This window comes from Myotis davidii, unplaced genomic scaffold (genome assembly GCF_000327345.1).
Source record: "Myotis davidii unplaced genomic scaffold, ASM32734v1 scaffold1815, whole genome shotgun sequence".
Lineage (NCBI taxonomy): Eukaryota > Metazoa > Chordata > Mammalia > Chiroptera > Vespertilionidae > Myotis > Myotis davidii.
The window spans coordinates 127,159-141,772 of record NW_006286478.1 but is presented as its reverse complement, the minus strand read 5'-3'; the positions used below and the strand labels follow the sequence as shown (position 1 = coordinate 141,772).

Genomic DNA, 14,614 nt, shown 5'->3' with positions numbered 1-14,614 from the left:
ACAAAGGGGAGCAGAGGTTGGTGGTGAACGTATTGGAGTCTCACAGACCTAAGGTGGAATTTGTTAGGTCCTCTTGGCTCTGTGATGTTAGCCAAGTTCCTCTCAAAACTGGAGCTCAGTTTCCTCATCTTTCCCTCCACCCCCTTTGATTTTTTTTTTCTTTTAGTAAGTGGAAGGGGAGAGAGAAACATCGAAAAGAGACACATGGATAAATTGCCTCCTACACACACCCCAACAGGGGCATAAAATCAATCCTGCAGCCCCTTGGTGTGCAGGCCAACACTCTAACCACTGAGAAACACCTGCCAGGGCTCCTCATCTTTAAAATGGGTGCAAGTCCAGCCCTGGCTGGTGTGGCTCAGTTGGTTGGAGCATCATCCTGCACACCAAAAGGTGGTGGGTTGCATCCCTGGTCATGGTATGTGTGGGAAGCAACTGATTGATGTTTTTCTCTCTCTCCCTCTCTCTAAAATCAATAAAGTTCTTTTTAAAAAATAAATAACATGGGGACAAATTCTGACATAGCAGGATGGTTTCCAGGGTTAAGAACACCCACAAAGTGAATTTAAAGACTCCATACCATGCCCGGCCGCTGTGGCTCAGTGGTTGAGCGTCGACCTATGAAGCAGATCATAGTTCAATTCCCCATCAGGGAACATTTGCAGGTTGTGGGCCCAGTATGGGGCACGCAGGAGGCAGCCGATCAATGATTCTCTTTCATCATTGATGCTTCTATCTCTCTCCCTCTCCCTTACTCTCTGAAATTAAAAAAAAAATCCTATATAATAAAAGCCTAATATGCTAAGTATCTGGTCATCTGGTCAACCAATCAAAGCGTAATATCCTAATGATATGCTAAGGCCACTCAACCACTCGCTATGATGTGCACTGACCACCGGGGAGGGGAGGCAGATGCTCCAATCAGTAGGTTACCTTGCTGCTGGGGTCCAGCTGTGGAGCCCTCCCGTGGTCCCTCCCCAGCTGGCCAACTTCCAGCATCCCTCCCTGGCCCCAATCATGCACCAGTGGGGTCCCTTGGCCTGGCCTGAACCCTCTTGCAATTCAGGTCCCCTCGGGGGATGTTGGAGAGTGGGTTTCAGCTCGATCCCACAGGCCAGGCCGAGAGACCCCACTGGTGCACAAATTTGTGCACTGTGCCTCTAAAAAAAATACATATATTTAAAAATACTCCACATTATGCCTGGTACAGATAGGTGCTTAGTTAATGTTAGCTAATGCTGTTATCACACCTCTAGACTCATTCTTCCTAGACAGGGTCCATTTGGCTCAGTGCTCCCTTCTCACTATCTGAATTTTGGCACAGAAGGCCTCAGTGGTGAAGGACAAAGACAGAAACATAGTGCTCTGTTTTTCAGCTTTTATGAAAATTAATAACATTAATAGCTCACAGACATATACATACACACACATAGCTATATACACAGTCATTAAGTTATTAATTAGTGTCCGTATAAAATGTTTCTACATTAGTGTCCTGGGCTAGACCCCATCAGTCCTTGGCATATTCACAGTAGCAGCCCCAGGGCTCAGCCCCATGGGCGGGGGAGAGGAGAGGCAGGTGGCTGTATGAATAGACTGCCCAAGGTGGGCATTGGAGGTGTCCTGGGCCACATACTCTCAAGTCTTTGGCTCCCTTCCTGGCACCCGGAGACCAGCTATTGAGTGAGCAGGCAAGCAGGCCCAGATTCCTCGTGTGACCTGGTGACTCAGGCCTTGTGCTTGGTGACTTCAGGCAACACAGCGGATCCTAGAGGATGCTAGCCAACTCTGTAGAGTCTGTGTCAGAGCAGCCTGAGCTGCTGGCCTCTTCCCTGCAAGAGCCAGAGAAGACAGGTTAGAAGAACCATACTTACCCCTTCACTGTCCCCACCTGCCTACTTCCTGCATAATCTTTGGCTCTGCAAGCTTAGCCAGCTGTCAGGCAAGTCTAAAACCCTCCCTGTCTCTTGCCTGGCCGGAGTGGCTCAGTTGGTTGAGTGTCATCCTGTGCACCAAAAGGTTGCCAATTTGATTCCTGGTCAGGGCACATACCTGGATTCCTGGATTGTAGGCTCCATGGTCAGGGCACTTATGGAAGGCAACTGATCGATGTTTCTCTTTCATGTCTCTCTTTCTCCCCATCCTTCTTTTTCTGCCCCAACCCCCTTTCTCTCTCTAATCATGTTCGTGGATGAGGATTTTAAAATCCTATCTAATGAAAGGGTAATATGCAAATTAACCATCACAAATATGGCGGTGCCCATAGCCACAAGATGGCGGCACCCAGTCCTCTCAGCTCGCTGGAGCCCCCCAGTCCTGGGAGAGCAGCGTGAGCGGCCTGGAGGAATGCTTGCTTCATTGCTGTGGTGATGAGGCAAGCATTCTGCGCCCAGCCGTGGATGGGCCTCTGGCCAGGCCGGGGCACGGAACACTTGCGTAAGAAGAGAAGGAACCGGCGAGCTGAGCAGAGTCAAATGGCCCCCAACTCCCAGGCAAGGTCATGTCTGGGCGGCCAGAGGATAGAGGGAGTGGAGGATAGTGTGACAGGAGGGGCTGGTGGCGGAGGCACAGGGGTGAAAGCCGGTGAAAGTGGAAGGAAGCCATTTATCAGAGTTCCTGAGAACAGGGAGGGCAGTCATTTGCATTTCCAGGCTGCGGATGGGCCTCTGGGCCACAGAGAGCCTCTGGGCAGCGGGCGAGGAGGGGCCAGGCCCCGCAGAGAGCTACTGGCGGGCAGGGCTACTAGTAAATAAATAAATAAAAATAAAATACTCTCCCTTTCAGCCCAGAAACTGCTGGTTGGTCTAATCACTGTTGTTGCTACAAGACATTACAAGCCCAAGTAGTATGCTCTGACCTAGGCTGGCTGATGGGCTGGCATGACTCACTCCACCCTGCCCTCTGGTCTCCCAAAAGGCAGGGCTCAGGCCACACGTGAGGTCCTGCATGCCAGGAGTGCCATGAAGAGTACATGGTGTGGAGTCAGAACTCCAGGCCTCAAACCCGGCTCTACCCTTTATCAGCTGGGCCAGTCACTCTTCCTGGTTAAGCCTGAGTTTCTTCATCTGCAGAGTGGGAATCATAGTGCTCTGTGACACCTAGGGTTGTCGGAGGACTACAGAAGGTCATGAATGTACATTCTCTAAAACAAACTCCTTGAGGGCAGGGATTTAAAAATATATACATATATTTTTTTTATTGATTTCAGAGAGGGGGAGAGAGATAGAAACATCAATGATGAGAGAGGATCATTGATTGGCTGTTTCCTGCATGCCCTACACTGGAGATTGAACCCACAACCTGGGCATGCCCTGACCAGGAATCAAACCGTGACCTCTGGTTCATAGGTCAATGCTCAACCATTGAGCTCAACCATTGAGGGCAGGGATTTTTGTTTCATTCACTAGAGCAATGCCTACCACATAGTAGGCTTCCAATAAGCATTTGTTGAATGAATAAATAAGTGTAAAACCACTTAGCATGCAACCATATGTTTAAGAAATATCAGCTGGGCCCTGGCTGGTTGGGCTCAGTGGACAGAGCGTTGGCCTTCGGACTGAAGGGTCCCGAGTTCGATTCCAGTCAAGGGCATATGCCCAGGTTGTGGGCTCAATGCCCAGGTTGCGGGCTCGATCCCCAGTGGGGGGCATGCAGGAGGCAGCCGTTCAATGAGTCTCTCATCATTGATGTTTCTTTCTATCTCTCCCTCTCCCTTCCTCTCTGAAATCAGTAAAAAATATATTTAAAATATCAGCTGGAACTATTATAAATTGGCAGAGGAAAGGGGTGGAGGAAGAGCTGTCAAGGGAAGGTGTGTGGAAGTCTGGAATGGCCACAGAATGCATAAGCTGAGGACTTAGTCTGGATGGGTGCCTCTCCTCCACCTCCCTGTCCCCTCCCTCACTCACCTCAGAGCCTGGAGGGCCTTCTTGTTCTGCCGCCGCTTCTCCTCATCAATGGGGTACAGCTCAAAGAGCAGCAGGCCTAGTAGGATGAGGACTATGGGAGCCATTGTCACCAGCATCTTCAATGTAAACCTGACGGGTGCTGGCTGGGAGCAGCCACGGGTCTGGTATCCGGCAAAGCTGTGGGACCCAGTGGGAAGGCGAGTGGTAAGGATGGGATGCGTGGGGCCTGTACCTGCCCAGCACGGTCCCAGGCCCCCACCCTACTCACTCAAGACTGAGGGTAGAGACGCCCAGTGAGACTCCGGAGGCGAACTTGGTGAAGAAGACATAGAAGGAGAAGAAGATGGGCTCAGTTCCATGGGAATGGGGGTGCTTCAAGTGGAAGTCGTCAATGACATCGGGCAGCATGGACCTGTACAGAGTAGTGACAGCCATGAGGACCCACCCACCTAGAAACCCCAGGCCCCTACTAGCCCATTCGGTACCTCTCTGTGTCAATGAGAAGAGGTGGCTCTCTGGGAGTTTGCAGCCCCATGGACACAGCTCAGTGAGGAGATGGCAACTTGATGTGATTAAGGCCCCTTCCTTCCTATGGTGAACTAGCCCCACCGGGTGCTCCACTGGACTAGTAGCATGCAGACTAGACTTAAGCCCCCATTCCTCAGTCTGATTAGGTGTGGGGTTTTTTTGTGTGTGTTTTTCTAAATCCTCACCCGAGGATAATTTTTCCATTGATTTTTTTTTTGAGAGGGGTGGGGGTTAGAGGGAGGTGCGGAGGGGGAGAAGCGGGGAGACAAACATCAATGTGTGAGAGACACATCGATTGGTTACCTCCCACACGTACCCTGACCTGCAACCCAGGTATGTGCCCTTGACCTGAAATCGAACCCCTTTGGTGGGCAGGTCAATGTTCTAAACCACCTAGCAACACCAGCCAGGGCGGATTAGGTGTTCTCGTACAGTTTACAACCTGTATAACTATATTGGGAAGACCTGCAACCTGGGCCCACAGAATGGCCTTCGAGAAGAGAAGCCCTCACAGAATTCTCCCAAAGGAACTTTAGAAGTGGGGGTGGGGAACTGGGAAATATACCCAGGTGGGTCTATATACTTACCAGGGTAGTAAGAAGGCAGCTGCTACACTGATGCCAGCTGCCACAGCTACCACATACGTGACAATCAGGTTACTCTCTATGAGGGCCACCAGGATGAGAAATGGTACTGCTGACTGGGGAAGGGGTACAGGAAGATGAGTCAGCTGGGAAGCTCCCATCAGCAACCACCAGCGCAGGCATTTCCCCCTTCAGTCCCACTCACTGAGATCCCAATATATACAGCCGTCTTCTTGCCAAACTGGGTTAGAAACCACTGCCAGAAGGGAATGGTGAATGTGGCCGAGAGCTGTAGATGTAAAAGGGGTGAGGGAAGTGGGTTAGAGCTGTGGAACCCCTCCTGCCCTTCCCAGGACCCCAAAGGTACTCCCAGCCCTGCCTGACATCAGCCAGATGACCTCATCTGAGCAGTGAGGATGACAGGCACATTTGATGGCTCCCAAAGGGGGCTGAGAATACGTTCCAACCTCATCTCCTGCCTTTTCTGAGCACACTGAGCCAAAGTTCCAGAGTTCCTGGCCTCTACGTCTTTGCTCTTGCTTGGACACTTAACTCCAAGCAAGGAGTTTTCTACTACATAAAAAAGATGGCCAGTGTTGTTCCATTTAACTCTTTCTCCCCTCCTCCCATCCCATGTTATTGAGATATAATTGACATGCAACATTGTATTAGTAGTTTAAGGGTACAACATAATGGATTTCATACACGCACCCAAACTTTTTCACGTTCCTATCTAAGCAATGATAGGTCAGATCCAACCAAATTATTTTGAGAAACCTCCCTCACCCCTTTATGACCTTGGGTCAGTCTCAGAAATACCCTCTGACTCTCCTAAGAACCATCTCGCAATCTCTGCCACTTCAGCCCAGGCTGCCTACCCAGCCTCGGGGCCCCACACTCACCATGATGGCCAGGAGCAGATTCTGGAATTCGTTTCGGAAGCCCAAGGTGTAGGTGCAAAACAAGGCGAAGTTCCCCTCCACCAGCTGGGAGACAGGACAGGGAGAGGGGAAGCACAAAGAAACACATGATATTGGGGCTGGGCCTTCCCAAGACATTCTCTGTGCTTACCCCCACCCCTCACTCCACCATCTCTCAGGCTTGTCACATCTTGAGTCCTCTGCTCACCTCCTCCCCCCCTAGGCTGAACATGTCAGACCCCCACTCACCATGAAAGCCAGGGAGGTGAAGAGGAAGCCAGCAATAAGCTTAATATATGGGCCATGGCTCATGACCAGTCGGAGGCCCCGAAAGAAGGATATCGGCTCAGCCTGCTGAGTCTCATAGGCTTCTGGGGACCAGAGGGAACAGTAAGGAAAGAGAGCAGAAGCTCCTTCCAAAGCCTGAGACCCAGGCAGAGTGACAAAGCCATTCTGTGCTGGGGCCTGCACCCCACCCGCCTCACGGCTTCTCACCTCTCTGTTCCCTCACGCCCAGGACCAGGATGACAGCACAGATGACATAGATGGAGGCTATGACCCCTGCCGCCAGCAGGTATGCATTTTTCTATAAAGCGGGATAAAGGCAACATAGAGAGACAGTCAGTCTGGTCTCATCTCAACTCAGTAGCTCCACTCAATGACCTTGGACCAGTCCTTCTATTCTGAGGCCTCACTGACTTCATCTGTGAAATGGAAAAGTCATCCTCGGCCTAGTCTGTTTCCCAAGGCTGTTCTGCTGGAAAAGTCCAGCAGAACAAAATTTTAAGAAGCCGGCTATGGAGTCTGAGAACCCACAGACAAATCTCTCCCAAATCTAGTTTTGGCAACTCACTAACTCTATCACCACTCATAGAGAGGCAAATTATTTAGCCTCTCTATGCTTCAGTTTCCTTATCTACAAAGTGGCCATGGCCACATTAATAGTTTGCATATCAAATGTCCAACATTTAGCAACAATATTACTGTTTTGAGGATGATTGCAAACCACCCCATTGTTCCTCATCTCCCCAAACCCTTGCCCTGACAGGGGCCTCACCATTTCTCTGAGTGAGGTGGTGCTGTGTGTATGATTGGCATTTTCCGTGGCCACTGCTGAATCTTTGGGGTCCTCAAGACAAGGCATATTTGCTTGGCCTACGATTTGCCCTTGGATCGCTGTGCCCAGCACTGTGCCCAGTACCTCCACAGTCATCCCTAAGCAATAAAGAGAAGGTTCTTTGAAGGGGACCCATTGGTTGTGGGCCCCAAGGGAGGATGAGTAGAAGGCAAATTCTAGCCCCAGATCATGGTAGCAGCTCCAAGTAGGGTGGTCATAGAGTGGTGGGGCAGATGGCACCTTGGCCTGAGTTCCAGCGTTCTCAACCTGTGGGTCACGAACAATGAAAATACATCCTGCATATTGGATATTTACATTACGATTCATAACAATAGCAAAATTACAGTTATGAAGAAGCAATGAAAATAATTTTATGGTTGGGGATCACCACAACATGAGGAACTGTATTAAAGGGCCGTGGCATTAGGAAGGTTGAGAACTACTAAACTCATATCCTTGCTCTGTGTGACCTCTGACTAGTCCCTGCCTCTGGTCTAGACTAGCCTCTGGTCTAGACTAGCGTCTGGTCTCACCAGAGCCATAAGAGGATTGAGTTATTTTTAAGACGGTTTCATATTCATTCCCAGCAAGGGAAGAAATGTGGCAGGAGGGTCAAGGAATGGGGGACCCAAGGTTCCTAGTAGGTGGGATCAGTGGGTTAGGGAGAGACTTACGGTAAGCAGTGGCCGAATCCCGCTCACTCTGTTCTGTGCTGATGAACATGGTGAGAGCTGAGTAGGGAACGTGGAAACACTGGCATGGAAGAGAGGCCCTCGGCCAGTCAGACGATGGACAAACAGATATGGCTTTGGGCACCAACCCTAGAGGCCCCAGGGGACTGCCCTCACATCCAGGGGAGGTGCCCACACTCACCGTGACTAGTGTCTCAAAGAGGCAATAGAAAAGCAGGTACCATAGGATCTGGCCCTGTGGGAAGTCAGGCACGAACCATATGAGGAAGTAGGCAATGATGGCCAGGGGTGTGGAGAAGATGATCCTGAGGGAAGGGAGGATATATATTATACACATCTAATATATACATTATACAGCCTTAAGAAGGAATAAAATTCTGACACATGCTACAACACAGATGAACCTTGAAGACAGTATGTTAACCGAAATAAGCCAGACACAAAAGGACAAATGCTGTATGATTCTACTTATATGACATAACTAGAGTAGTCAAATTCACAGAGATAAAAAGAATGGTAGTTGCTAGGGGTTAGGGAGAGGAGGAATAGGGAGTTACTGTTTAATGGTAGAGTTTCAGCTTAGATGGATGGTTAGTAAGTCACACAACAATAAGAGTATACTCAATGCCACTAAATTGCACACTTAAAAATGGTTAAATCCTAGCTAGTTTTCTCAGTGGTTAGAGCGTCGGCCCACAGACTAAAGGGTCGAGGGTTTGATTCTGGTCAAGGGCATGCACCTTAGTTGCAGGCTCCATCTCGGAGGCCCTCAGTTGGGGCGTGTGAGGGAAGCAACCGATTGATGTGTCTTTTCACATCAATGTTTCTTTTCTTTCTCTCTGTCTCTCCCACGCCTTCCACTCTCTCTAAAAATCAGTGGAGAAAAAAAAAATTAAAAATAAATAAATAAATGGGGGGAAAATGAGGATTAACAACAACAAAGTTAAAATGGTTAATTTTGGTATGTATATTTTACCACAAAAAAGTCATATCTCTCTGTCTCTTCCCCTCCCTTCCATTCACTCTAAAACCCTAAAAATCAATGGAAAAATATCCTTGGGTAGAAATTTTAAAAAATAATAAATATAATGTGATTAATTGCTATGGGTTAAAGAAATAAAGCAGGCTAAATGGGAATTAGGAGTATGGGGGTGCAATTCACAACTGAGTAGACAAGGTAGCCTTCTTTGAGAAGGTGACATCTGTGCCAAGACTTGAATGAGAGGAGGGAGTTGGCCTTGCAGATGTCTGAGGCAAGAGTGTGTCAGGCAAGGGGAACAGTTAGTGCAAACATCCCCAGGCGGGAATTGTGCCGGGCAGGTATGAGGAATAGCAAGGAGGCCAGTGAGGCTGGAGTGGGGTGAGCATGCACCATGCAATTAGGAGGTAAGATTAGTTGAGAAATGGGACACCAGGTCATATAGGGGTTAAGTGGCCTGGAAGCCAGGTAAGGACCTTGGTTCTATATCCGAGGGTTGAAGTCGTTTTGAGACTTAAATAAGTTGGTATTAAAATGTAGACTAGAGCTTGGGATACAGTGTTTGCTGTGATTATCACACCAGGAAAACTAAAAGGGAAGAGTACGGCCAGGGAGCTGTGGAGAGTACTGTGCTGGGAGTCCGGCCTCAGGTCCAGCCCGGCTGTATCTCGGCCTCCCCATGTGACCCTGCTGACACCCTGCCTCTCATGGGGCAGCCTTGGGAACCCCCGGGAAACTATCTGGCAAAGTCTTCCTGGTCTGAAAGGGGGATGGATTTAAATGGCGGCTGAGGGCAGATCTGGTCTAAAGTCTCGGAGGAGGATGGGCCACGTGGCTCACAAACTCAGAAAGGCCCAGTCTCTTCCTCTACTGACAGAAGCGGTGTCAGGTCCTAGGTGCTAACTGTGGCATGGACGGGGAGAAGGTCACAATACTACAAGGCAGCCCTTCAGCCCATGAGTGGTCCAGTGTGCCCTCAGACAAGGGTGGTAGTGCCACTCGAGAGGTATCACCCACACAGGTGAGGACATGCCCTAAAACAGAAACCAGCCTGAAGGGCCTCAGCAACTTCACCAAGCTGCTGCCACACCTGCCCAGGGCCTCCCGTTCTCCCTCCCAGCCCTCCTCCACCCCTCCCAGACCCACGTGTCTTCTCAGGGAACAAGGGCGTCAGCTTTCGTCAAACACTCCATCTTCCCCTCGCAAGCAGCTGACGAGGAACTGAATGTGACTGGGAGTAACCCGGCTGGACTGCTGCCTATTGGGCTGGCGAGAGGGGCTGCTCCCATTGGCTGGGCCTCATGAGGCGATGTGGCCGTGGAGCCCCGCCCCCGCCGCCTCGGCTCCCAGGGAGGCGGGTACAATAGCTTCATGGGTGTGTGGCTCCAGGCCGTAGGGAGCCCTGAGCAGGCTGCCCAGGTAAGGCAGGCTGTCCTGCCCTCTGGCCCTGAAGTCTTGGATCAAAGGCCCCAGCCTGGGCCTTAGCCAGGGACTGGCAGGATTGTGGTGGGAGGGGGCTCGTGGGAAAGGAAGCTGTGGGGGAGAGGCGGGGGCTGTGGGAAGAGCTTTGAAGGCTGAAGGCCGGAGACCAGGTATGGGCACCCCAGGGGCAGGAAGGCGCCCACTTGAGCGTGGATGGGCTGGAGATGAAAGGAAATATCCCCCCCACACCACCACCACCACCAAGCAGGATGTCCTGGAGGGAACCAGAGCTCCAGCCTGTCCGCCTGTCCCATGTGCCTCCTTTGCTGTCTGATCTGTAGCACCCCTCCTACCTTGCCAGATAGCCCGGAGGCTGAGTACTGTAGGTTTTGTACCAAGGGGTTATGGGTCTTATATCCCATTCTCGGTCTTCCCCCACTAGGAGTCATTCTGAAGGGGTGCCAAATTAGATATCACTTAATCTGTGCCAGGCACTGTTCTAAGTACTTATAAATAAAATAACATTTGAAATTCTTACAACAACCCTATGGGATAGGCATATTATTGTCCCCATTTTACAGATGAAGAAACTTGAGACTCAGAGATGTTAAGTGATTTGTCTAAGGTTGCACAGCTGTAAGTGGTAAAGCTGGTATTCAAAATGAGTCAGGCTGGCTCCTCTCAACCACTATGCAGTACTACCTGTCCTACTATGGGAAGTGACTGAGTGGGAAAAATTAGAATTCCAGTTTCGTTGAAGGGAATGGAACTTGGGAAGCAATAGGGTTTGGGCAGGGGGAAGTTGCTCAATCTAACAGTTTGGCCAGCCTGGAGATAAACTGGCATGGCATCCAAGCCCCATGCCTGGGGTAGCTGACCTCAGCTAGCATTTCGACACTTGGGTTTTTGCGTCATTCCTTCACCTCACCCTTCAGCTTGTGAAAAAGCACATGGAAAAACTGAAGGGTAGTATTCATGCTGAAGCCCTGCCTTCTGCCATCTTGAAGGAACCTCTTCTACTCACCAGGGCATAAGACGGCCCAGACAGGTCCAGGAAGATTTGCTAATGCAGAAGCCCACCAGGGGATCTGTGAAGGCATCCCAAGCTCGGCCCACAAATAGGATGATAGAGGCAGAGAATGGGTCCACCTGGAATGGGGAACAGGCAAAAAATGACCCCTTTATCCTTCTACCTACCTCAGCTTTCATTGGCAAAAGCAGGGGCTCCCTCCCCTCCTCAGCCAGGCCCTTGGCAGACTGTGCTGCTCTCACTCAGGCCTTAAGCACCTTCACTTGCCTTGTTAATAATGACAGTAACAATTCTGATAGCTATAGCACTGTGTGCCTCCTTAGAAACTTTCCCAGATCTGTTCCCTTACATCCTCCCCTTCACTGCCCTTGAAAACACTCCCATCAATTAGAATGAATCCAGAATGATTTCCTTGCCTCCCTTTCACAGCCCTGATCCCCCAGCCACCTGATACCAGAGTTAGCATTTGCTGGTTAGGGCCACGGTAGATCTCAATTTCCCCATTTATATAATGGGAGTCATGATCCCTACCTTATGGCTCAAGCTCTATCTTGGACGTGGAAAAAGGAACCTATAGATGCTTTTAAAAAGTGGCCTATCACTACCCACTCAAGCTATTCCCTCCCCCAAATCTTCTAGGCCTGAATAGACAGCTTCTTTGGTCTCTCCCTCACCCATCAAGTCCCTACTGTTGTGCTCCGGCCGGTGTGGCTCAGCTGGTTGAGTGTTATCCCATGCACTGGAAGGTTGCTGGTCACGCCACATGCCCAGATTGTGGGCTCAATCTTGTGCAGGAGGCAGCTGACCAATGTTACACTCTCACATCGATGTTTCTCTCTCTCTCTGCCTCTCCCTTCCTTTCTCTCTAAAATTAATAAAAACATATTTAAAAAGAAAAGACCCTACTATTGCTATTGCTCCAGGAAGCTGGGGAACTTTTGGCCTCTCCCACATGGCAGTCTCCCTAATCAGACTTCCAACTGTAACATACAACACAGTTTTACACTTTAGCTGCAGGTTCCTCATATTTGCACCCCACTCAGGGCCCAACCCATGAAAGATGCTTGAAAACTAGCTGTTGAATGCTGCCACTTGTCCTTTCTGGGGCTCAGTGTTCCCGACATATAAATGCATACAACTAAGATGCCCTGCTTGCAAAGTCCGATACTACATAAAAAAGATGGCCAGTGTGGGAGCCCTGAGATCCGTGGTTGTGCAGCCTCCCACTCTCTCAGACAAGATGAATTCTCAGGATGCCAACCTTCTGGCTAAAGCTTCTCGAGTACAGAGGAGTCCGGCTTCACCTTAAATACCCTCCCAGTCAAAGATCCCATGTACTGGGCACCCTAACTCAGTCCAGCACTTGAGCCTCCCCCCCCCCCCCACATGCCTCTGCTCCTCAGGTGAAAGTGAGATGCACCTCATCCACATGCCTGGCAATATCTACCAACCCCACAGCCAAGCCAGCTGACTGCTTGCTGTCCAGCTGGGGACATGGTGTGCCAGTCTCTTCTAAGAACAGCGTCACCAACAGGCTCCATTCTCCCTCATACCACCGCCTACCCTTCCAGGCTCTGTTGCTCTTGCCAGACAAGGAGGAGTTGCCTGACTTTGCCAGCTATGACTCCTGGGGCATATAGACTCTCATTCTGGATACTTCCAAACCCTTATTTCTCATCCAGTGTGACTCTGACAGGCAGCAAAGTAGGGATTCCCAGTCCCATTTCACAGGTGGGGCAAACCTTGGATGCTGCAGGAACCCTGGCATGCTCAGTCCACTCACCTGAGCCACATCCAACAGGTAGATCTGTAGGAAGAACCCCAGGGCACAGCCTGTCATCTGGTAGGGAGCCCCCCCAACTGCATAGCAAAGCTTGTTGCAAATGGACAGCTGTTGTTTCTTCTTTGGTTCCTTTTGGGAGAAGAGAAAAGCACAAAAGGAGACCCAATTTCCTAGTCCCCATCCTAGAAAATTCCAAAGACAAGACCATCCCTTCAGACAATTCTGCCAGGCAGAACAAATCTGTCTTGCTCTATTCCCACCCAGCTAGATAGCACTTCCCACAAGAAAAGAAAGGTATTCTCTATTCTTAGGAACCTGGAAAAGGGGGAGTCCATACTGAAGAAGTTTCCCTTAAGCCACCCAACCTACCCCACCCCCAGATTCTTACCAGCCCACCATCTTTAAAAAACTCCCCCCAAGGCCTCAGTCATGCTCGTTTCCAGGTTGGAAGAGGAACATGCTCCAGCAGCGGACCTGTCCCCACCCAGCACCAACTGCCTCAACCTGAAAATCCTCTTGCTGACGAGAGCTGCCGAAGCCCAGCCGCAGCTCCTGCCCTGGTTCAGAGGCCAGGACCCACCTGCCCACTGGGTGAGGGCTCTAGAGTTGTAGGGGCCCAGCCCAGCTGACTGCAGGCACAGCTGTTCCTTCCATCTGTCCCAGAGCATCCCTGGCCCCTGTGGGCAGCCGGAGCTTCAGGCAAACCCAGGGGCTGCCCTGCCCTTCCTCAGCTCCTAGGGGACCTTGGAGAGGGGAGGAAAAGCCTCTGGGTGCCGGGCTGGGTTCTCTCTGGGTGGGGCAGCAGGGAGGCTGAGATTGCCCATGGAAAAGTAGAGATTACTCACTCACGGCAGCGGCGGCTTAATTGCTTGCCGGGGCTCCTTTCAAAGATCAGTTAAAACTAAAAGTAAAAGGCAATCACCACCCGGGCAGAAATCTATGACCTGGGATCCCTCCCTGGGGCTACCTGATTTCATTGGGTCCTTCATTATATCCAGAGAAGAGCTGGGGGTGGTGCCCAAGGTCAAGACCCCCAAAGCACAGGCAGGAGATGAGCCCCTGCCCACACTCACACAAACGCCTCAGGAATGCGGCTCCTTTAAGAGCGGAGTCCTTGTTCTTATGAATGAACTTGAGCGGCCCTCACAGAGTTGAGGCGAAAACGTAGGCATGTGGGGGTGGGGAGTAGGGGGAAGATATGGGGAACCAAGAGGACTTTCCCAGACTTCTGGGGTCTCTCTGGCTTTTAGAATATTTTTGGCTTCTAAGCCGCAAGTCACAGAAGAATGAAAGACAGCCAGGCAGAGCCGGGAGCCTCGTGGAGCCGTGGGCTGGCGCGCTCCGTAGAGGTGCGGAGGGAGGGTGAGCAAAAGGGGTGCTGGGGTTTACAAACTACTTCATGGCTCCCGGCCCCCAGGGCCCCTCCAGGCTCACCCCTGCCCCTGGGGCCGCCAGTCCCCCGGCAGCCCAATGTATCCCAGACCCAGGCTTATCCTGATGCCCCCATCAGCCTGCGCGCGCGCACACACACACTCGCACACACACACGCACACCTCGCCCCTGGCCCTCCACCCGGATGCCAGGTTCTCACCTTCACCTGGGCCGGGCGTTCACCAACTTGGAGGATGCTTGTAGGCAGCAGCCCCGTGGC

The 14,614-nt window shown here is 51.0% G+C and overlaps 1 protein-coding gene across 1 annotated transcript; it reads right to left on the bottom strand.

The window, feature by feature from the left end:
• Positions 1-1,364: 1,364 nt before the first annotated feature.
• MFSD2A (major facilitator superfamily domain containing 2A) lies at positions 1,365-13,681 on the bottom strand. Its single transcript, XM_015560181.1, has 14 exons — positions 13,544-13,681; positions 12,964-13,092; positions 11,175-11,299; positions 7,931-8,054; positions 7,732-7,810; positions 6,998-7,155; positions 6,436-6,526; positions 6,190-6,311; positions 5,923-6,006; positions 5,226-5,309; positions 5,024-5,136; positions 4,177-4,320; positions 3,909-4,085; positions 1,365-1,832 (listed from the first exon to the last, which is right to left on the bottom strand). Exons 2-14 carry the CDS (start codon positions 13,018-13,020, stop codon positions 1,769-1,771), a joined length of 1,422 nt encoding a protein of 473 aa, XP_015415667.1. The 5' UTR covers positions 13,021-13,092; positions 13,544-13,681; the 3' UTR covers positions 1,365-1,768.
• Between the last annotated feature and the right edge of the window lie 933 nt (positions 13,682-14,614).